The sequence below is a fragment of the Cetorhinus maximus genome, chromosome 14 (assembly GCF_964194155.1).
Source record: "Cetorhinus maximus chromosome 14, sCetMax3.hap1.1, whole genome shotgun sequence".
In the NCBI taxonomy this organism is placed as follows: domain Eukaryota; kingdom Metazoa; phylum Chordata; class Chondrichthyes; order Lamniformes; family Cetorhinidae; genus Cetorhinus; species Cetorhinus maximus.
Genome location: NC_135892.1, coordinates 80,517,711 through 80,541,162, shown reverse-complemented (window position 1 = coordinate 80,541,162; position 23,452 = coordinate 80,517,711). Strand labels below are relative to the sequence as shown.

Genomic DNA, 23,452 nt, shown 5'->3' with positions numbered 1-23,452 from the left:
ACCGAGTATTTAGAAAAATAACATCTTTGTGTTGAGTAGCTTGTAAACTGCTCAAGTTTCAGTCATTAACTCGAATTTATATGATGCTTTTAATGAATAAAATTATACCTACATAGATGATGATTATGAATGAATGAATGTTGAGAAAAGGCAGGGATTAGGAAATGGGTTGGAAAGCTTGGCTGAACTGACCAGGACCAAGAAAACCTTTTCAAAGTTGGGTCTAGAGGTGGAGATGTGAAGAGGTTCAGGGGGAGAGCTCCAAAGAGCAAAACCAGTACAACTCAAGGCTGTACCACCAGTGATGGAGAGAAGGGACAGAGGGGTGAACAGAAAGCCAGAATAAGAAGGGTAGAGTATCGGAAGGAGTTATAGAGTTAAATGAACTTGCAGTAATAGATGGACCAAGTCTGGAGAATTTGATGTACAAGAATTTTAAATTGAATACACACTAAATAGAGCACCAATATGAACCAGTGAGGGCAGGGTCAATGCTTGGATAAGTGGTGCTGGATTGGAATGTTTCAGGTCAAGATGACCTTTCATCATAATTCTTCTGATAAATCATCTCGGCATGAGGAGTACTAACTCTGTTTCTCTCCACAGATGCTGCCTGACCTGCTGAGTATTCCCAGCATTTTTTGTTTTTAAAGTTCTAATGATGGGAAGGGTCATATGCATTTCAATATTTGCTTTAATGTGGCAAATGATTTAGTGCCTTTGTAGAGTTTTGCTGTGCCATTTCATTAATATTGCTTCAGGCAAACCAGTAGATAATTGATTTTTTTTTTGGTACAGCAACTTCAAATTAACAACTGACAACAATACCAGGGTGAAACATTGATAGTTATAATTCTGTCCATTTGCAGGGGTAATCTGTGATCGTATAAAAGGTATATTGGCTTAACTTCTGCTTAGTGGATCAGCTGTTTCCAAAATAACCATACACTCAAGTTCAGGTCCACACAAAGGCAACTGGCGCTTCTAAAGAAAATACTGAAACTGGGTGTATGTTAAAATTTTTGAGCGTCAACTCGCAGACACTTCCTCTTACCTCCCCCTGGACCGTGACCCCCACCACTGAACATCAAGCCATTGTTTCCAGGACTGTTACTGACCTCATCTCCTTTGGAGATCTTCCTTCACAGCTTCCAACCTCACAGTCTCCCAACCTCGGACAGCCCACTTCTACCTCCTACCCAAAATCCACAAACAGGACTGTCCCGGCAGACCGATTGTGTCAGCCTGCTCCTGCCCCACGGAACTCATTTCTTGCTATCTTGACTCCATTCTCTCTCCCCTTGTTCAGTCCCTTCCCACCTACATCCACAATTCCTCTGACACCCTACATCATATCAACAACTTCCAGTTCCCTGGCCCCAACCGCCTCCTCTTCACCGTGGACGTCCAATCCCTCTACACCTCCAACCCCCACAGGGATGGTCTGAAGGCTCTCCGCTTCTTCCTCGAACAGAGGCCCGAACAATCCCCATCCACCACTACTCTCCTCCGTCTGGCTGAACTTGTCCTCTCACTGAACAATTTCTCCTTAAACTCCTCTCGCTTCCTCCAAATAAAAGGTGTGGCTATGGGTACCCACATGGGCCCCAGTTATGCCTGTCTCTTTATGGGGTATGTGGAACATTCCTTGTTCCAGTCCTACTCCGGCCCCCTCCCACAACTCTTTCTCCGGTACATTGATGACTGCTTCGATGCTGCTTCATGCTCTCGTCTGGACCTGGGAAAATTTATTAATTTTGCTTCCAATTTCCACCCCTCCATCATTTTCACATGATCCATCACTGACACTTCCCTTCCCTTCCTTGACCTCTCTGTCTCAATTTCTGGTGATAGACTGTCCACCAATATCCATTACAAGCCTACCGACTCCCACAGCTACCTTGACTACAGCTCCTTACACCCCGCTTCCTGTAAGGACTCCATCCCATTCTCTCAGTTCCTTCGCCTCCGTCGCATCTGTTCTGATGATGCCACTTTCAAAAACAGTTCCTGTGACATGTCTTCCTTCTTCCTTAACCGAGGTTTTCCATCCACGGTAGTTGACAGGGCCCTCAATCGTGTCCCGCCCATCTCCCGCACATCTGCCCTCACACTTTCCTCTCCCTCCCAGAACCATGATAGGATCCCCCTTATCCTCACTTATCACCCCACCAGCCTCCACATTCAAAGGATCATCCTCCGCCATTTCCGCCAACTGCAGCATGATGCCACCACCAAACACATCTTCCCTTCACCCCACCACCCACCCCCCCCTCTCCACCCCGCGGCATTCTGCAAGGATTGTTCCCTCCAGGACACACTGGTCCACTCCTCCATCACCCCCTACACCTCACCCACTCCCATGGCACCTTCCCATGCAACTGCAGAAGGTGCAACACTTGCCCCTTTACTTTCCCCCTCCTCACCGTCCAAGGGCCCAAACACTCCTTTCAAGTGAAGCAGCATTTCACTTGCATTTCCCCTAACTTAGTCTACTGCTTTCGCTGCTCGCCATGCGGTTTCCTCTACATTGGAGAGGCCAAACGCAGACTGGAACACCTTCGGTCTGTCCGCAAGCATGACCCAGACCTCCCTGCCGCTTGCCATTTCAACACATCACCCTGCTCTCATTCCCACATGTCCATCCTTGGCCTGCTGCAATGTTCCAGTGAAGCTCAACGCAAACTGGAGGAACAGCACCTCATCTTCCGACTAGGCACTTTACAGCCTTCCGAACTGAATATTGAGTTCAACAACTTTAGATCATGAACTCTCTCCTCCATCCCCACCCTCTTTCCAATCCCCCTTTTTTCCAATAATTTATATAGATTTTTCTTTTCCCAGTTATTTCCATTATTTTTAAATGTATTTCCATCCATTGTTTTAGCTCTACCTTTTAGCCTATTTCGATCCCTTCCCCCCACCCTACCCCCACTAGGGCTATCTGTACCTTGCTCGTCACTTAATGTCACTTATTAGCACATTCCTTAGCTAATATCAACACCGTCAACACCTCTTTGTCCCTTTGTCTATGACATCTTTTGGCAATCTCCACCTAACACTGGCCCTCTATCCAGGTCTACCTGCCCCCCCCTAAACCAGCTTATATTTCACCTCTCTTCTATTTTCCCTTAGTTCTGTTGAAGAGTCTTACAGATTCGAAACGTTAACTATATTCCTCTCCGCAGATGCTGTCAGACCTGCTGAGTTTTTCCAGGTATTTTTATTTTTGTTTTGGCTTAACTGCAATTTTTTATATTCCATTTAGGTACTAGATAAATAAGATCTGTTACAACATTGTTGACTACTAAAGAATTTTACATTTCCAATTCTACAAGAACCCACATAACATGTGGATGCAACTGGAGACGCAATCCAACAATATGTCTAGCCTTCGAGTACATACACTGCTATAACTGCTATAAGGCGTCTTCTTTGAACAGCAAATGAGAGATTAATAGTTCTTTTGAAAGTATTTCACTCAAACTTTGACAATTACAACTTTGAACATTACGTACTCATGAACAGTTCCAATAACAATCAACATTCAAATATACGTGTTCTTCATCTGGAACACGTTTCATAAATGATCACCAGAACTCTCAAAATTAAACAGGTTTTGATAATGAAATAAAATCCACTTTTGGCCTAATTTGGAATGAAGTTCAAGAATCTAACTGTAGCTCAACCGATTTGCTGGAACACCCCTGTTCAAAATCTGCTCAATAGTCAAGTAACATAATATGCATACACAACCCAAAATGCAGAATTTTCTAATCTTTTCTCAGTTGTAAACTATTTCTCAAAACTGAAGATTAATAAAAACTAAACCAATGAACGTAAATTAGAAGAACATGCATTTCAACCTTTTAGGACATCATACAATCTCCATAGCAATACTGAACACACCAAAACCACAAACCACAAGCATCACAATTTGCTGAAAACAAAACGATACCAATGAACATTAGAGCACAGTTGAATAGAAACCAGAGGATAAGCAGATCAAAAGCAGGCCCATCATTGGATCAATAAATTCACATAGCAAGCACAAGTAAATTAATGGTTTTATGAAGAGTAAATCATGTTTGACTAATTTGCTACAGTTCTTTGAAGATGTGACAAGCAAAGTGGATAATGGGGATCCTGTAGATGTAGTAGATCTGGACTTCCAGAAGGCCTTTGACAAGGCGCCGCACAAAAGATTAATACACAAGATAAGATCACATGGAGTTAGTGGTAATATATTAGCTTGGATAGAGGATTGGCTAACCAACAGAAAGCAGAGTTAGGATAAATGGATCTTTTTCTGGATGGCAAGCTGTAACTAGTGGGGTGCCACAGGGCTCAGTCCTTGTGTCACAACTATTTACAATCTATACTAATGACTTGGATTCAGGGATAGAAGGTACTCTAGCTAAATTTGCAGATGACACCAAAATAGGTGGGAAAGTAAGTTGCAATGAAGAAATAAGAAATTTACAAATGGATATGAACAGGTTAGGTGAGTGGGCCAAAATTTGGAGTTTAACGTGGATAATTGTGAGGTTATCCATTTTGGTCAGAAGAATAAAAAGGCGACTTATTATTTAAATGAAGAGAAACTTCAGAATGCTTCAGTGCAGAGAGATCTGGGTATCCTCGTGCATGAATCACTGAAAGCTAGTATGCAGGTACAGCAGGTAATAAGGAAGGCAAATGGAATTTTGGAATTTATTGCTAAAGGAATAGAGTATAAAAATAGGGAAGTGTTGTTGCTGCTGTACAAGGCATTGGTGAGACCATACCTGGAGTACTGTGCACAGTTTTGGTCCCCTTACTTGAGGAAAGATGTAGTTGCACCAGAGGCGGTTCAGAGGAGGTTCACTAGATTGATTCCAGAGTTGTGGGGCTTGTCTTTTGAGGGGAGATTGAGCAGTTTAGGCCTATACTCGCTAGAGTTTAGAAGGAAGAGAGGAGATCTAATTGAGGTATATAAGATGTTAAAGGGGATAGACAAAGTAGACGTGGAGCAGGTGTTTCCCCTTCTGGGGCATTCTAGAATGAGAGGCCATAGTTTTAGGCTAAGGGGTGGTAGATTTAAATCAGAGATGAAGAGGAATTACTTTTCTCAAAGGGTCGTGAATCTGTGGAATTCACTACCTCAGAGTGCAGTAGATGCTGGGACGCTGAATAAATTTGAGGAGATAGACAGATTTTTAATTAGTAACGGGTTGAAAGGTTATGGGGAGAGGGTGGGAAATTGGAGTTGAGGCTGAAATGAGATCAGCCATTATCGTAATGAATGGCGGGGCAGGCTCAAGGGGCTGAATGGCCTACTCCTGCTCCTAGTTCTTTTGTTGTAATTAATTAACGCAAGGGCAGCAGACACATGGGAACAGCACTGCCTGGAAGTTCCTGTCCAAGTTACTCATCATCCTGACTTGGGAATATATCTCCGTTCCTTCACTGTTGCTGGGTCAAAATCCTGGAACTTCCTCTCTAACAGCAACATGGACTGCACGGTTCAAGAAGGCAACTCACCACCACTTTCTCAAGGGCAATAAATACTGGCTTAGCCAGTGACACCCACATCCTATGAATGAATAAAAAAAAGAGATGGGGGAAGGCCAGATTTTAGTCTCAATGTTTTGAGGAGTCACGGCAGATCGGTATCAAATTTCCTGGGCAGGGGATGGAAAGAGAGAGAAAGAGAGAAGCTGGGGGTGTTTTTTTTTGACAGGGGAGCTCGATTCAGCCAAGTGGGTGCTGACCAAGTCATGCACACAAATTAGCTTTCAGTAGGGTGAAGCAGAAGAAATGCCCAGGTGCACATTTTGGTCTCGGAAGTTGGGGTTTGGGAGACAGCCAAGTCTGTTTAAAATGGCTGCTCTATCTTATGTTACATGGGCACACAGCAAAGATTTCCAGCTGAGTATCATCGTCCTTCAAAAGTTCCAGGAGTCCACTGACAAGGCACAGTACTTGCAATAATGTCAATGACGGTCAGGGAGCATATGGGTACATCAGGTATATACAGATACACATACATATATATGAAAATGTTAATTTATTCACACTTCCACATTATACACCCAACTATGAATTCTGCCATGAGCCAAGGGCACAAATAAAAGTTGTCAACTTAATTCATCAAATTACTGACAAAAATATAAATGTTTTCAGAGATAAATCCACATTGAGATAAAGCAGCATCCTCTGCTGTTCTACAATCACTGCACAATCCTGGCCACAGAAACTTTCTTTTAAATTGTAAACAGTAGTGCTGTCTCAATCTACCTGTATAATGCAACACTTTAAACAAAGAAACCAGATTCCTGGACTACTGCAGGATTCTGGATTTACACAGAAATTGTCTAAAACATTCTGATGTCTCACAAAGGAGCTTTATCAATTTTTTTTTCAAATGCTTCGTGCAATTTGAAGTACTTGAGTTTAACTTCACATTTGGTAAGAAAACTTAATACTGTACCCTACATCCATTTTAATTGATTCATGAAAAGTGGATGTCGTTGGCAGCCACATTATTAACCATTCCCAATTTGGTCTTAACTGGATGGCTTGTTAGGCCATTACCAGAGGGCAGTTAAGAGTCAACCGCACAACTGTGGGTCTGGAGTCACATCTATGCCACACTAGGTAAGGATGGCTGATTTCCTTCTCCAAAGTATATCTGTGACACAGGTGGATTTTTAACAATTGAGTAGTTGCATGGTCACTGATTGCAACTTTTTATTCCAGATTTATGAACTAAGTTTAAGTTCTCCAACTGCAAGGGCAAGTTTTGAACTTGGGTCCACAGATCATGATTCCAGCCTACTAGCCCAGTAACATAACCACAAAGCTACCATTCCTTAACAAACAGTAATAAACCATTGACATACAAGAAACTCATACAGTTGCAGTATGTAACAAACAATGTCTTCCTTTAAACAAGGAAGTGTTCAATAATTGAGACCATCCGTTCAGCTACCTCTGCTGTTTCCTTCCCTTCTCCTAGCTCACCAGGCCAAATTACCTCTAAGGTTCCACATGTCCTAATCATAAATCATACCGTTCTTTAGTTTCTTTCCGAGTTCATTGTGACCAACAGACCCGCCTCCTGCTTTCTTGAACCCATTCCCACCAAATTGCTGACCACCCAATTTCCAATCCTGGCCTCCATTTTAACTGATTGTTCTCTCTCTTCAAACACCAGCCCCTCTGTTTCCTATCTGCCATCATCACCCTTCTCAATTAGAAGGAAATATGTTTGAGCCCCATCCTCTGTCCTTGCAAACTGCCATTCCAAAGACCTTGAATGCGCCATCACCTCCCTAGCTCGTCTTTACCAGAATTTCATCTTTGAATCCCTCCAATCAGGGTTCCGCCCCTACCACAATGCTGAAATGGCACTCAACGTCACAAATGCCATTCTATGTGACCCTGGTCAATTATCCTTCCTCATCCTTCTCAACCCGTCTGCAGCCTTTGGCACAGTTAAACCATATCCCCCTCCGTTAACATCTCTCTTCCAACGTACAACTTCTTTCCCTGCTCTCAAATCAGTTCCATTGGAGTCCCTCAAGGATCTATTCTTGGCCCCTCCTATTTTTCATCTACATGTTCCTCTTGACAAAACCAGCTGGGAACACATCTGTTTCCACATGTACGCTGGGGACACCCAGCTCTACCTCACCATCAACTCTCTAAACCCTTCCTCTGTCTGTAATTTATCATACTGCTTGTTGAACATCCAGTACTGGATGATCAGAAATTTCCTCCAGCTAAATAATGGAAAGACTAGAGCCATTGCCTTTGGTCCCTGCCACCAATTCCATCGCTCTGTTTGGCAACTGTCTGAGGCTGAACCAAACCATTCAGAGCCTTGGTGTCATATTTGAGATTGAGATGAGCTTCAAATCATCAACAAGATTGTCTACTCCCACTCCCCTAACATTATCCAGCTCCAACATTGCCTCAACTCATCTGATGCTGGAACCCTCATACATGGCTTTGTTACCTCTACATTTGACTATTCCAATACTTTACTGGCCTGCTTCCCATCTTCCACCTCCATAAATTTGAGCTAATCAAAAATGCTGTTGACCGTATCCTAACTCACATCAACCCCCATTCACTCATTACCTCCGTGCTCGCTGAACTATAAAGATTCCTGGTCTGGCAACATCTCACTTTTAAAATTCCTCTATGGCCTCATCCCTCCTCACCTCTGCAACCTCTTCCAGCTCTACAAGCCTTTGAAATATCTGTGCTCCTCTAATTTTGGCCTCTTGCAAATCCCCTATTTTAATTATTCCACATTGGTAGTTGCGCTTTAAGCTCCAGGATTCCATTCCTCAACCTCCACCCCTCTTCTCCTTTAAGAAGCTCCTTAAAATCTACTCCTTTGACCAAGCTTTTGGTCATTTGAACTGAAATCTCCACTATGGCTTGATGTCAAATGCTGTTTGCTAACTCTCCAGTGAAGTGCCTTAAGACGCTTTAAATGCACTATGTAGATGCAAATTGCTGTTGTTAACAACTGTGGCTGCTGATGATTCCCAGCTAAAACCAGATACAGCATCATGATTTAGCATGATCAGTAACTTCTACCACAAATTTCTCCATGTTGTACACTAGTCTTATCACAATTGAGCTTACTCAAAAACGTCCTCCATTTTTAATTGAAATACCCCACAATAGGCAAAGTGGAGATTCAAACACGGTGCAACCAATACTCAATGTTTGTTACTAGCAGCTTTTGGTACTTGCCAATGTGGAGGATGTGTGTTCACTTAGGGTTTGTTTTGCAGCAGCACTTCATAAGAATAGGGGCGGGCAATTCAGCCCCTCAAGCCTGCTCTGCTTTTCGTTCAGATCATGTCTGGTTTGCATCTCAACTTCATTTACCTGCTTTTGCTCTAAATCCCTTGGTACCCTTACCTAACAAAATTCGATCTAAATCTTGATAGCTCAATTGTCCCATCATCCACAATCTTTTGGGGAGAAAGTGTTACAGATTCCTCCTATTCTGTGAAAAAGCTTTTCCTCATTTTGGTCCACTTCATCTGCACATGAAGCTTCTTCATCTCTAGTGTAAAGTGCAATTAATTTGGAACATTTCTTTTGGCTAAATGTAAAAGAATCCTTAATTTATACTAATTTGTTTTAGATCAGTGTAGAGTTTGCTGATTGGAATACTTATTTGTTATAGTTAATGGGTTGTTAAAATACATCATTAATCCTTTAATTGAGTGGCAAAGATTTTATTTATTTTATAAAGTTTCTTTTTACATTTAGGTTGATGCAGTAATCATACTACTGAACTTTGCAAGTTGTGTCTCAATTGTTCTGTAGAAATTGATGATTGTTACTTCAATTTTTTTCACTTATAACTAAATGGCTTTGCTTTATACACCCCGTTTGCTCAGTTTTTCAGCTTATAGCACTGTTCAGAGACTGGTCAGCTTGGCTCAGTTGATATCATTCTGACCAGTCAGGTGGTTATGTATTCAAGCCCAAGACCAAGATCTGATCATATAATCTAGCTTCAGTGGAATACTGTCAGAAGTATCATTATTCAGATGAGACATTAAAACCAAGGTAAGGTATTTAAATTTAAGAAAACAGAGATATCTTGCTGGCCAACTTACATCCCTCAACCAACATTACCAAAAACAGATCATGTGGCATTCATTTGCTTTTTATGGGGTGTTGCTGTTTTTGCCTGCAATTTGCATACTTGAAATATAAATTTGTTGGCTGTGAAATACTTTGAATATCCAGAAGACAAGAACTATATACAGTAAATACAAATGTAATTGGTCGTGCTTTCAGCTGCCTAGGCCCTAAGCTCCCATCCTAAACCTTACTCTCTTCTTCTAAGAATCTCCTTAAAACCCACCAGGCTACTGAGGCTGCAAAAAGGCAAACCAAGCACTAGAGTTTATTTCTAGAGGAAAGAAATTGAAAAGTAGTTAAGTTATGCTAAACTCACCAAGGCTCCTTAGAACCTCCTTCCAAACCCATGACTGTTAACATCTAGAAGAACAAGGGCAGCAGATAGTGGGAACACCACCGCCTGGAAGTTCCCCTTTAAGCCGCACACCATCCTGACTTGGAAATATATCGCCGTTCCTTCACTGTCACTGGGTCAAAATCATGGAACTCCCTCCCTAACAGCACTGTGGTTGTACCTACACCACAGGGACTGCAGTGGTTCAAGGCAGCTCATCACCACCTTCTCAAGGGAAACTAAGGGTGGGCAATAAGTGCTGGCCCAGCCAGCGAAGCCCACATGCCCTTAAATGAATAAAGAAAAAAAATCTCAGTTAGACCACACTTGTGTATAATTTTGGTTGCCATATTATAAAAAGGATCCAGAGAAACTGGGAAAAGTGCAAAAAGGATTTACAATGATGATGTCAGAAATGAGGTTACAACTGTCAAGAAAGAGTAAACAAGCCGAGAATCTTTTCTCTTGAAAAGGCTGAAGGGTATCTAATAGAGACCTTTATAATTATGAAAGATTTTGATAAAATAGACACAAAGTACATCTCTGCTTGTGGGGAAAAGCAAAACCAGAGGCAAACAAATGAGGTAGCCACCAAAGAATCAAATAGAGAATTCAGAACAAACTCATTTAGCAGAGAATGGTGAGAATTTGGAACTTGCTACCAGAGGGAGTGGTTGATGTGACTAGGATAGATGCGGTTGAGGGTGGGCGCTAGATTAGTTTATTTTTTTTTTAGCTTTTGTTTTTATTTATGAAACATATCACTTTCCTCTGAAATAGTTGTCAATGACATCCTTGGCTTGTGAGTCTTTTCCATAATCCTTGACAACAACACAACTGCAGCCTACAACCTTGCGAGGTTTCCCTTCTCGGTCTATTTAGCACAGGCCTACCCATTCACCTTATAAGGGACATAGGAATAAAGGATTATGTTGATGAGGAAGGACAGGAGGAGAATCGAATGCAACATAAACACCAGCATGGATTGGTTGGGCCGAATGACCTATGTACCTTTTGGACAAGTATTTGGTCACCTGTCCCAATATGTCTCACTGTGGTTCCTGTCAAATTTTATTTTATAACACACCTGTGAAGCACTTTGGGATGTTTATTACATTAAAGGTGCTATATAAATGTAAACCGCTCATTAATTTAAATATAATTACTTCAATACAATAATCCCTACGATCTTAATTGTTGCAAAATTCTAACTGTTGGGACTGGGCAAAGATTTTTGCAAGCTTATTATTGCTGGAATGAAAATAATATACTTTGATGAAGTGCGTAGGTAAGGTTTCTCTCTATCAAGAGCTGGAGAAAAGATAAATGTACTTCACAATCAGGGTCATCATCTCATCAACACAATGTTTCCCTGAAGCTCGCCACAAAGGGGCCAGGTTTACTTTCAAATATGTTGTTTTCCTTAAACATTAAGTTTGTTTGTTTTATTTTCTAGCTTGACTATTGATTAAAAACGTTTTTCTGAAGGGAAAACATTTAACTATAATCAAATTAACTGAAGCATGACTGCATAAAATTACTGCTTGCATAATATTCTTTTTTTAAATTATGCATGGTGGAGGGCAGGGACGGTTGCTGCTATTACAACTTGAAATTCAGCCTCTTGTAGGGAAATTTGGATTCATTTGCCCATTGCAAATTGCTCCACTCTTTTTAAAAACAAATTTTGGGAACCTCCCAAATAAGGAGGGTGGCAGAAATCTGCAGAAGGGAGGCTGCTTGAGAAATGGAGAATATTTAATTTGTAACATCTTGTACATCAGACAATGCCCAGAACAATGAGGAACTACAACAATATTGTAGTACCTTTTAGCATGATAAAACATCCTACTGCTGTTCGCAGGGGTGTAATCAAAGAAATATCTTGAACTAATAGCTGATTCTAATAGGAAATATTTTCATGTTTGTAAGTTGAGACATTTCATTATGAAATTCTCACAATTGAAAATAACGGATGGAGGGGAGTGGGGGCAACCCCTGGACCATCTAGGCTCTCTCATACAATCATAACGTCTTATGCATCATAATTACTCCCTATCCACTTGTGCCATGCAATCTCCCGACAAGTGAAAAAAGGCAGAAAAAAACCCAGACCAATTGGAGGTGGTGGTAAATTTAAAACATCCCTCTCATACACATTTAGATGATCAAAGCTAGTTCAAGAGATTACACAGTCTCAGATTTATATTACAAGGCACGTAACTTTTAGAAAATGTATGTTGCCCTAGCCAGAAACAGACCCCACTTTCTCAAAAGAATACAGCAAATCAATGTTCACTGAACAAACTGACAGTTGCACAGGTGCTAAATGGGAAAAGAAAAACTGTGGAACATCTAATGTATTACTGCTATAGAACTGATCCATATAAACACAATCTGGTCTCATCATCATTTTATAAACCTTGATCAAATCATCAAGTCTAAACTGTTCTAAGGCATACAGGCCCAGCTCTTTGAACCTATCTAGGTAACTAAGGGCACTTTAACCAGGGAATTAATCTTGTAGTCCCCACTCCTTTTCAAACCCAGGAGGAGGTCATGCCTGAATGTTAATCTGTCTTTCTTTTTAACAGTTACTCACTGACCTGCTGTCTATTTCCTGCACTTGTTTCAATTTGAGATTTTCTAGCATTTGCACTTTGCAGCTGCATTTTCCTATTTATACCAAAATTGCTGGTTTTAGCTAACGCTTTTCCCCTCTTATTCTTCAAATCATTTTACTATGTTTTCTATCATTTGAACTGGGGAATAAACCTCAACTTCCTATTAACTTTTCTATCTCACTAGTACAAATTACACAATGTCACACGTTTTTATCTCCTCAGATCTTCCCTTTTTAAACATTCTTACATGAAAGTTAAAGTCGAATATTCTGAACAAGAGGTCAGCCAACAAAACGTCTATAACAAGGCCACTCCATCTTGAGGAGTGCTGCCTTTCCAATAATACAAAAGGAAGAAGTTTTTCTTGCATTTAGTTCAAATATGAAATAACAACATGATAGCGTTGCAGGCCCCAAAATGCAAAATTCACCTTCAGGTGCTTTGATCCATAGCATATTGAACTGGCAAGGATAAGAAAAAGATGAAAAAGTAGCTATATCCTGAAATTAAGACAATTTCTTGGATCAGATTTCTTCTGCCTGAATTCTCCCTCACTAATAGAGAAACAACATACATGTTCTGGCCTACTCAGAACACATCTATGCTCGGATATAGTAATCTAAGCTCAGAATGAAACTGCATATTTCAAGCTTCCCTGTTTAAAATAATTCACCAGTAGATATCCTTCATTCTCAGTTTTCCTTTTAAATGCATATCATTTTGAGCTTGCACATTGTGCTTTTTTACAATGCATGAAACATTTTTGCTAAATTTTTCTTTAGTGTTTCTGATTTAGTTTTCAACTCTTTTCAACAAAGGCTCAATCACATCTGCATAGAAATTTCAATGGAGTACATAAAAGGCTTCGCCAAATGTATCCTATGCAAGATATAACATCCTGTATATCCTGTCCACATTCTATTTTTGGAAACTGAAAATATCTTTCAAATAGATGATTCATGGAGTTTATGGCTAGAGATGACTACGATCAACAAATCTATCAACACCCTCATGATGCAATGAATCCTTTAGTAACCCATAATATTGTGAATCTTTCAGTAGCACGAATTTAGAGTGTACAAGTTATAAATTAGTACAATTCTCCAGTTTTATATACATTAGGAAAATAAAATTTCCCCAATTTTCATACAGTACCAAGAGAGATGGAAGTTACCTCAGAAAAGCAGGAGGTCTTATAAGCTACATTTTGATATTGAAGAAAAATTGGAGGGTTTCCATGAGCATATGAGAAACTCCACATAATTACAATATTTGTGAAATTTTGAAATTGCTTAAAGAGTGCATTTTTAAAAAATCTCGCCATCTTTGAAATCCAATCGTGATTTTCCAATCCTGGATAATCCCTGCCTGCCACTAAATAGTTCAGATAGAAGCAGCAGAGTTCAACTTGTACTTTAAAAACACAAATACCTTCATACACAAGGTCTAAACTGAATACAGTTTATGCTGGTTTCAAGTTCTGCTGCTATCAAATGTTGTGCTTTATTAACCAAATTACTATTTTAATACTAAGACCTTTCTCATGTATCAGCAGCTGAAATTTTTGATCGATAATAATCCTCTCCCTAACTGTCGTGAGTATCCAGATAGGTACAAAAAAGTTGTTTTGTTACTTTTATGCAACATTGCAGTAAGCTTGGAAACAATAGCAAATAGGTGGAATAAATAAATTTCACTAATTGTCTTTGGTATTTGTTTTTAAATTGGAAACATGCACTTTAGTGGATTGCCTAACATTACAGCTGGCTTCAACTGAGGCTAGAGGATCTGCATACAATGCATACTCGTTAGGGCTAGTAATCTGACGAAGCCTGACACAGACAAATTTACTTAAAGAACATACACGCAGGTTTCTCGATTACAGAAAGGCTGTATTAATCAATTTTCCTTCTTATCAAATTTCATCTGGTTTTGAAAGAAAAAAACTCTCCCCCTTCCCTGACCCCAGCACCTCCACCCCCCCCAAACAACCCCTCAACCCACAAGACAAAATCATGACACTCTGTTGAAAATGGTTTCAATACATGAAATAAAACATATCCTTACCACAATTGCTAGAGACAAAGTCTAGCTGCGCAGCCATTGAATCAGCTTTTTTAAAAAGAAAGTATCTGATTTCAAAGAAAAAAAGTCCAATGAAACGTCTGGACGGTATAACAGTTGCATATGCTTATTCAAGTCCAGTGGACTGTTTAGCAATTATAAGGTAGTCTCCCTGCAACGTTTAACAGGAGACTAAATGGGATGACTTGTACAGGAAAGGAACAAAGGTTAAAATGAATGAGTGAAAAGTAGGCTAACAGAGGTGTGGCAGCTGGAAACTGAGTGGCTACGTCATGTAATTAGGACTTTGGCAAACAAAGTTTCCTGTATTCGAAAACTACAGATAGACTTAACCTTTGTGAGAGCAAGAGCCAATCACGTCGATTTATACTAAAGGCCACCGTTGGTAAGAGGTGGCAGTACCACATCATGTACAGTAAATTATTATATTACAAACCATAATGCACAGTGGCAGCAGTCTAACAAACAATGTGCTGCAGCCATCTGCACTAGGTCAGAAGCTAGTTTATTAAGCACAAAGCAAAATTTGAGATGAGGATAAAAAATGTTCACTTGTAACAAACTAAATGTTAGAGAAATGTGTACTATGCTTAAAACGAACAGCATATTTTCTCCTTGAGGGTTAAAATTTCATTCATAATTTCTAGCAAAGTTTGTTTGAATAAACCACAGTAGTTAGCAAACTAAAACATTAATTTTTCTGATGTTGTAATAACCTGAAGCTTAACCTAAGTAAACCAGCAGTTCCATTTTTCATAGAAATGCTGTCCCTTTTGCCAACCCTTTCCCTCCACTTCCTAAAAGCAACTATTCGTATAAACACTTTTTCTGCTGCGAGGATCGGGTAGGTTATTTGACACTGCCCACATAAATGATTAGTAATAAATAAACAAGGGCCCAGATTTAGCAGTCAGAATAATGGTCAGGCTATCAGCATTACTAAAGGGTAAATTAAATAGCAACTGCCGGCCTCCACAAGTGCACAGTCAAACACAGAAATCAGCAAGTTACTGTCCGATTTGCCGTGCTCTTCCTCAAGTTTAACTTCACCGATACTTCAGTGAGGCACTCAGCATTCAAATTCATGAAGGCGTGAAATTGGGGTGCTTATCCATTAGATATCCACTAAAGACACCAGAAAAAGTTAGAAGTTGAACATCAAAGTATGTGTGAATTTTTAAACTGTGATCAGTCTTAATTACTGCCAAGCAACTTCAACAAGTGCACAGACTTATTCCTTCAGAACTTAAATATTATTGGAGATATTTCACTATTGTACGTATTTGTATTTTTATCTCTCAATCTCATCTTTCTTTCCCTCTTTATTTCACTCTCTGTACATGATTTCACATTTAATTAAATATTCTAATTTGCACCCCCTGGTTTAGACTCTGCATGCCTCAGTAAAAATTCATTTGTGTACACGCCATCGCTTGCCTTGTTCACGAGGTCCCAGATATCCCTGGAAAGGGTACCACACTGCTTTGACTGTCTGATAGCCCCAAATCACAACGCAAAAGCCCACAGAAATTCTGCAGGCAAGTGTACACTGATCACAAAACCTGGGCTACTGATAAATATCTGATTAGGAATGGAATTGAAGGTTATAGGGATAAATATGGACAACAAAAAAAATCAAATACACAATCATTACAGTGCTGCCATGACTGAGGAAATGACTTATATGGAAAGCAGGGTTGACTAATGAAAGTAAAAGATGTCCTGGAGTTGCACAATTAACTGTGGAAATTGAAGAAAAGTTTCACACTAAGATTTACTGAGGGGCCATCCTTGATGCATCATATTGTGCATGATCTGTAGAATGATCTGTAGAATGAGAAAGCTTTCAAGGCCAAAAGGCACCCATATTTCTTACTCTACAAAAGGAGGAGCACAACAGCTTTTCAAATGTGCGTAGAGGATGCACGGAATCAGCTGAATGGATAGAAAGATAAATATGAGTGTTAGCGCAAAAGTAAAAGTTCAGGAATCAAAAGGGTTGCTAAGCACAGTTAGAGAGAGAAAGGTAGCCAAGTATCCCTGTATGGAAAAACTCAGCAGGTCTGACAGCATCTGTGCAGAGGAAGACAGAATTAATGTTTCGAGTCCATATGACTCTTCATCAGAACTAAAGAGAAATAGAAATGTGGTGAAATATAATCTGTTTAAGGGGGGGTGGGACAGGTGGAGCTGGATAGAGGGCCAGTGATAGGTGGAGGCAAAGGAGAGATTGCCAAAGATGTCATAAACAAAAGGTCAAAGGGGTGTTGATATTAGCTAATGGTGACATTGAGGATAGAAAGCAGGATGAGCAAGTGACAGATGGCCTTAGTGGGGGTGGGGTGGCGATCAAAATAGGCTAAAGGTGGAGATAAAACAATGGATGGAAATAAATTTTTTAAATAATAATAGAAAAAGGTGGGAAAAGAAAAAAATATATATATACAAAAATATATAATAATTATTAGAAAAAAGGGGGTGAGGATGGAGGAGAAAGTTCGTGATCTGAAGTTGTTGAACTCAATGTTAAGTCCGGAAGGCTGTAAAGTGCCTAATCGGAAGATGAGGTGCTGTTTGCGTTGAGCTTCACTGGAACATTGCAGAAGGCCAAGGACAGACATGTGGGCATGAGAGCAGGGTGGTGTGTTAAAATGGCAAGCGAGAGGAAGGTCTGCGTCATGCTTGCGGACAGACTGAAGGTGTTCTGCAAAGCGGTCACCCAGTCTGCCTTTGGTCTCTCCAATGTAGAGGAGACTGATTTGGGAGCAGCAAATGCAGTAGATTAAATTGGGGGAAGTGCAAGTGAAGTGCTGCTTCACTTGAAAGGAGTGTTTGGGCCCTTGGACAGTGAGGAGGGGGGGGAAGTAAAGGGGCAGGTGTTGCACCTTCTGCGGTTGCATGGGAAGGTGCCGTGGGAGGGGGAATCACCCCCTACACCTGAACCCCAGGTGGTGGTGTTCCCATACGTCTGCTACCCTTGTCCTAGAGCTTTTCTCCTTTAAAAGACCGACAGATTAATAATATTGTGCTAAGTGGGTTTCTTTTTGGGATTCCAGAATAAAATATACTCATTGAGACTTGTAAATGAGCACTATTGACCTGGAATACCGATCCTTCAATTGATGGCAATTCTCAACGCTCCACTCAATTATTTAAAATCTATGAAATTTAAATGCATTTCCCATTTTTATAACTGATTAGCTAAAAAGGTCCTCACGTACTTTTGTTCACATAACATTAAAACATTGAAGAACATCCTCGTACTTCCTAATTTTCTAAAACTCTGCATATAACTGGAAAAGAACTGAATTTAATAACATTGAGGGTAAACAATTAAAGCTTTTGATGCTCAGGTTTAACTGATACTGTTTACATTCATATACTGACCAATCAACAAGCCAACTGGTCATTAATCTGCAAAAAACATCCTCATCCTGCTACATATTCATCATATCTATGCCATGGTAATGGAAACTAGCAGCAAGCTGAGCTACCCTTAGACTCTTGGATTGACCCCGACCTCATCATGGCATCTCATGTTGCATGCAGGGCTTAAGAATACCACTACACACATTATTTATTTATCAAGTTTGGTACCAAATAAGTAATCACATTTTAATACATTCTACAACATGGGTACAGTATCTCAAAACCGGTAACTTGGGACCAAAACCATGCCAGATTTCAATCTTGCCAGATTTCAGGTTGGGTGCTTCAGGTCAAGCTGAGTCAGGTGGGGTCAAGGGGCACTCGGAGTGCAAGGATAGACCAATGTGCAAGCGAAGAGAATAACTAGTCATGCGCTATACTGTGCCAATGCAGCACCTAGCCAAATCGTCCAAGTAAGCTTTTTTTTATTTTAAATTAAAATTGATGCATAGTACATTTTAAAAATGTCGAGTTTTCGGACAACTCTGGTTTTTGGATAACTCCGATTTTTGGACAGCTGAATTTGAGTTACTGTACTGTACTCGGTTTCAAAAGCATACATTCAGGCAATGGTCTTCTTATCTCACTAGCCTCAAAGCTTATTACTTTGCAAATTGGCCTAAAATCTGCCATAGCAATTAAATGTAGTTTCCTTATAGGCCTCCCAATATGCAACTTGTAGGGTAGATATAGAGAACCAGTTGATGTAGTTTACTTGTATTTTCAAAAGGCATTCAAAAAGGTGCCACACATATGTTTGTTTAACAAGATACGGGCTCATGTGGTTGTGGGCATTAGCAAGGATAGAGGACAAAAAACAGGGAGTAGAAATAAATGAGCCATTTTCAGTTGCAGCATGTTATTAGTGGGGTTGTCACAGGATCAGTTCAGGGGCCTCAGCTATTTACAATATATATTAATGATCTGGAAGGGACAGAGTGTAATGTATTCAAGTTTACTGATGATACAAAACTAGGTGGGAAAGTAAGTTGTGAAGAAGGTGCAAAAACTCTGCAAAAGTAAGTTGGCAAGAAGCTGAAGAAGCTGGCAGATGGATTATAATATGGGGAAGGAAATGTGAGGCTATTCACCTTAATAGGTAGAATAGAAAAACATTTTTTTAAATGGCGATAAACTACTAAATTTGATGTTCAGAGGGATTTGGATGTCCTTGACAAGAAACACATGCAGATACAACAAGCAATTAGGGAGATAAATGGTATGTATGTTGGCCTTTACTGCTAAGAGGGTTTAGTACAAGAGTAAAGAGATCTTGCTGCAATTGTACCAGGTTTTGATGAAATCACACCGGGTGTAGAGTGTACAGTTTCAGTTGCCGTACCTAAAAAAGGAGCAAGGGGAGGGGTGCAATGGAGGTTCACTGGGTTGATTCCTGGGATAAGAGGGTTATCCTTTGCGAAGAGATGGAAGAGAATGGGCCTTTACTCTCTGCGTTTATAAGAATGAAAAATGATCTCATGGAAACTTATAAGATTTTGATTTGGTTTGACAAGGTAGATGTTGAGAGCTATTTCTCCTAGCTTGAGAGCCTAGAGCTAGGGGCACAGTCTCAGGATAAGGAGACAGCCATTTCAAACTGAGATGAGAAGAAACTTCTTCACTCAGAGGGTTGTGAATCACTGAAATTCTCTATCTACCCCAGAGAGCTGTGGATAGTTAGTCATTGAGTGCATTCAAGACTGAGATCAACAAATTTTTGCCCTCTAAGGGAATCAAAGTGGTCTTGTGGCGCAGTGGGTAGCTTCCTTCCCTCTGAGCCAGCAGCTTCAGATTCGAGTCCCACCCAAGGACTTGATGACCAAGGAAAGTGCTTGTAAAATGCAGCCAAACAGGTTAAGCATACCTGCAAATCCTTCCAACAGACATCAAGGGCAAGGGGTAAGGGGTGGGGGGAGAGATTCCTGGTCAGCCATGTGATGGAAAGAACATTGGAGCCACGAACATCGCCATCCATAGCTCCAGACCACAATATGCATGTAAAAGTGCATGTTATCATAGCAATTCTGACTCCCTGAGTGAATGATAACACACCACCATCACCTAGGAAATCAAGTGATGTGGGGATCAGGTGGGAAAGAGATTAGGTCCAGGATTAGCCATGGTCTTAATAAATGACAGAACAGGCATGAGGGGCCCATTCCTGCTCCCATTTCTTATTCTCATCATTGAGGATGGGTATGATGAAAGCAAAATACTGTGGATGCTGGAAATATGAAAAAAACAAAAAATGTTGGAAAAACTCAGCAGGTCTGGCAGCATCTGTGGTGAGAGAAACAGAGTTAACGTTTCGAGTCTGTATGGCTCTTCTTCAGCTCTGAAGAGTCATACAGGTTTAAAACGTTAACTCTGTTTCACTCTCCACAGATGCTGCCAGGCCTGCTGAGTTTTTCCAGCGTTTTTTATTTTTATTATTGAGGATGGGTATGTTCATGGAGCTTCCTCCTCCCAATAGTTTTTTTGTCTAACACCATTCATGACTGGATGTGGTAATACTGCAAATCGTTGATCCAACCTGTCAGTTGTGGCATTGATTGCCTCAGTCTATACTGCTTCGGTTATTTGGCATGCATGCAGTGTTGTGATGTTTCAACAGGTTGGCACCTCAATTTATTTTTTAAGATAATCCTGACACTGCTGCTCCTACCATGCTCTTTTTCACTTCACATTGAAATAGGGTTGGCCTCACGGCATGATGGTAATGGCAGAGTAAGAGATATACAAGATCATGAGGTTACAGATCGTAGTGGAATACAGTTCTGCTGCTCCAGATGCCCCACACAAACATCCATCTGAGAGCTGCCAAATTTGTCCTGAATCTATCCCATTTAGCATGGTGCTAGTGCCACATGAACACAATGGAGGTTGTGAAGGTGGAACTTCATAGTTCACCAGGACAATGCAGTGGTCACTATCATGGAAAAATGCATCCACGACAGATAGATCGGTGGAGAAGGGGTCCAGTAGGTTTTTCTCTCATGGGTTCTCTCACCACCTGCCATGGGCCCGGTTTGGCAGATATGTCCTTCAGGACCCAGCCAGCTCAGTCAATAGTGATGCTACCACTTGGCAATGGTGTTCAACATGGAGCAGTACTGATTCATCTGCTGAGGGAGGACCGTAGATGGTAATAAGCAAGTGGTTTTCTTGCCCATATTTGACCTGATGCCATGAGACTTCATGGGGCCCAGAGTCAATATTGAGGACTCCCAGGGCCAGTCCCTCCTGGCTGTATACCAGTGCTGCCACCTCTGGGTTGTCCTGCCAGGTAATACCCAGGAATGGAGAGGGAGGAGTTTGGGACCTCAGCTGTAAGGTATGATTCATTAGTCCAACTGTGTCAGGCTGTTGCTTGACTAGTCTATGGGACAGCTATCCCAATTTTGGCACAAATCCTCAGATTTCAGTGAAAGAGACGTTTACAAGGTCAACTGGACTGGATGTACCTCTGTTATATCAGAATCCAATGCCCCCAAACCAATGCCAGTGGATGGGTCTGGTTTTATTCTTCTTGTAGCAGTTTTACAATTAACCATACTGCTGTGGGTCTAGAGTCACCTATAGGTCAGGTTGGATAAGGAAGACAGAGTTCCTTCCCTAAAGGGCATTAGCGCACTAGACTGTTTTTTTTAAATGGGAATTCAGTAGTTTTACAGCCACCATTACTGATGCTAGCTTTTTCTTCCAGGTTTATTTAACTCACTAACTGAATTTAAATTCTCCAGCTGCTATTGATGTTTTAAACACATGCCTATGGATCATTAGTCCAGGCCGCTGGATTACTAGTCCAGTAACGTTTTAGAACTATATTTGGGTTTACAGGTGTTTATGGCCACAATTTAGTTGTTGCTAGCAAGTTAATGAGGAGATTGGAAGCTAGCCGACATAACATTTTCGTAGACAGGTGTTATCACAATGCTCAATACACTTCAAGCTGACATGTAAAACATCAAAAAGACACATCACCATAGGACACAGCCTGAGCTTTCCAACATTACTCAAAACATCCCAAATGACTTGCTGCACAAGATGCTGTAAAAATTCTAAGAAGCCAAGACTTCACAATACCTCACTGTTCATTAGATGTTATGTGGCACCATTAGAGTTATTTAGTTTTCCCTTCAATTTTTTTTCTGAACGTTTCTGGACAGGAAAGCAAAGGTTAATTGGTCCACATTAATACAGCCACTTAGTGCTTTGAATTTGCCAAGTTTCATAAGGAAACTCTAGATCCTTAAAGAGCCACTTTGTTCACACAAAGCGACAAACTCTAATAGATGGGCTGTGTAGACACTTCAGGCAGCATTCCCTTCCAGGCATGTGAGCCAAAATTGATGACAGACAGAATAAACAGGATTTTGTGCCAACACAATCCACCAAAGTGAACAATTATAAAGTATATGGCTCAAAGACAACCTACAAAAGACATCTTGAGATTTTTAGTGTAAAGAGGGCACACCCATGTGCTGGATCTATAGTTAACTGAACGGAGTTTTATGTGCCGTAAGGATATGCAAAAAGACAAGACAGCAGGGAAATTATTTTTACATTTGCTTCAGGAATATGCATGCAAAAACATACATAAGATTTTAAGTTTATAATATTGCTTGTATTCAAAGAGATAAATGCATTTTCTTTAAGTTTTATGCAGAGCCAAGAGATCAGGAGCTCTTCCCCTCCTCCCGGAATTTGCCTGAAGCCAGCTGCCAGTGAGGCAAGCAGCCCAGAAATGATGCGTTGGCAATGACCGGCGCCTTCAAGTCGTCTAAATTATTGCAGTGAGGCCAGAAGTCCAATTTCAGGTGAGTCTTGGGATTCCTGGTTATAGTACTATTGGTTTTGCATGCAGAAACAGGCTATACCATTAGGGACTTTAGGCTGAGGAACTACAAAGAATGAAACTGGAAAGTTAAGGAAGATCAGAGTAGAATTTCCACAGATTACCCCTGTAACCCTGGATGTTTATGCCATTTCTCCAGAGTTTCTGCAGGATCTATGGTGAGAAATTGAAAGAATTCCTGTGAAAATTTTGCCCAAGTGTGTACCTTTACAGCAGTATACTTCTGTCAGAAGTGAATTTAATCAAGTTGAGACAAGATGATTAATAATTGTACATAATTATGCTTAATTGTATGCAGCTGGTAGATATCAACTGAGGTTTCACTTCAGCACATATAAAGAAATATGTTTTGAACTGTGTGTGGTTGAGTTGAGAGATATATGCTTGTACTGTTTAACTCTGTAAATAAATTTAAGGCTGAATAAAGATAGACTCCAGTACTATCTTTCATGGCTTTCT

At 40.5% G+C, this 23,452-nt stretch overlaps 1 protein-coding gene across 5 annotated transcripts in view; it reads right to left on the bottom strand.

Annotated features, from left to right (window-relative positions):
• The window catches only part of eml4 (EMAP like 4), a 367,604-nt gene that overhangs the window by 255,016 nt on the left and 89,136 nt on the right, over positions 1–23,452 (bottom strand). For 3 of the 5 annotated variants that reach the window (XM_078557147.1, XM_078557149.1, XM_078557150.1), the window contains exon 1: positions 14,689–14,837. The exons of 1 other annotated variant lie outside the window; for it this stretch is intronic. In XM_078557147.1, the coding sequence (XP_078413273.1) occupies positions 14,689–14,725 (37 nt within the window). In that variant the 5' untranslated portion in view covers positions 14,726–14,837. Of the gene's footprint in view, positions 1–14,688; positions 14,839–23,452 lie in introns of those variants that run through there. One more of the 5 variants, XR_013578703.1, reaches the window with a different exon arrangement.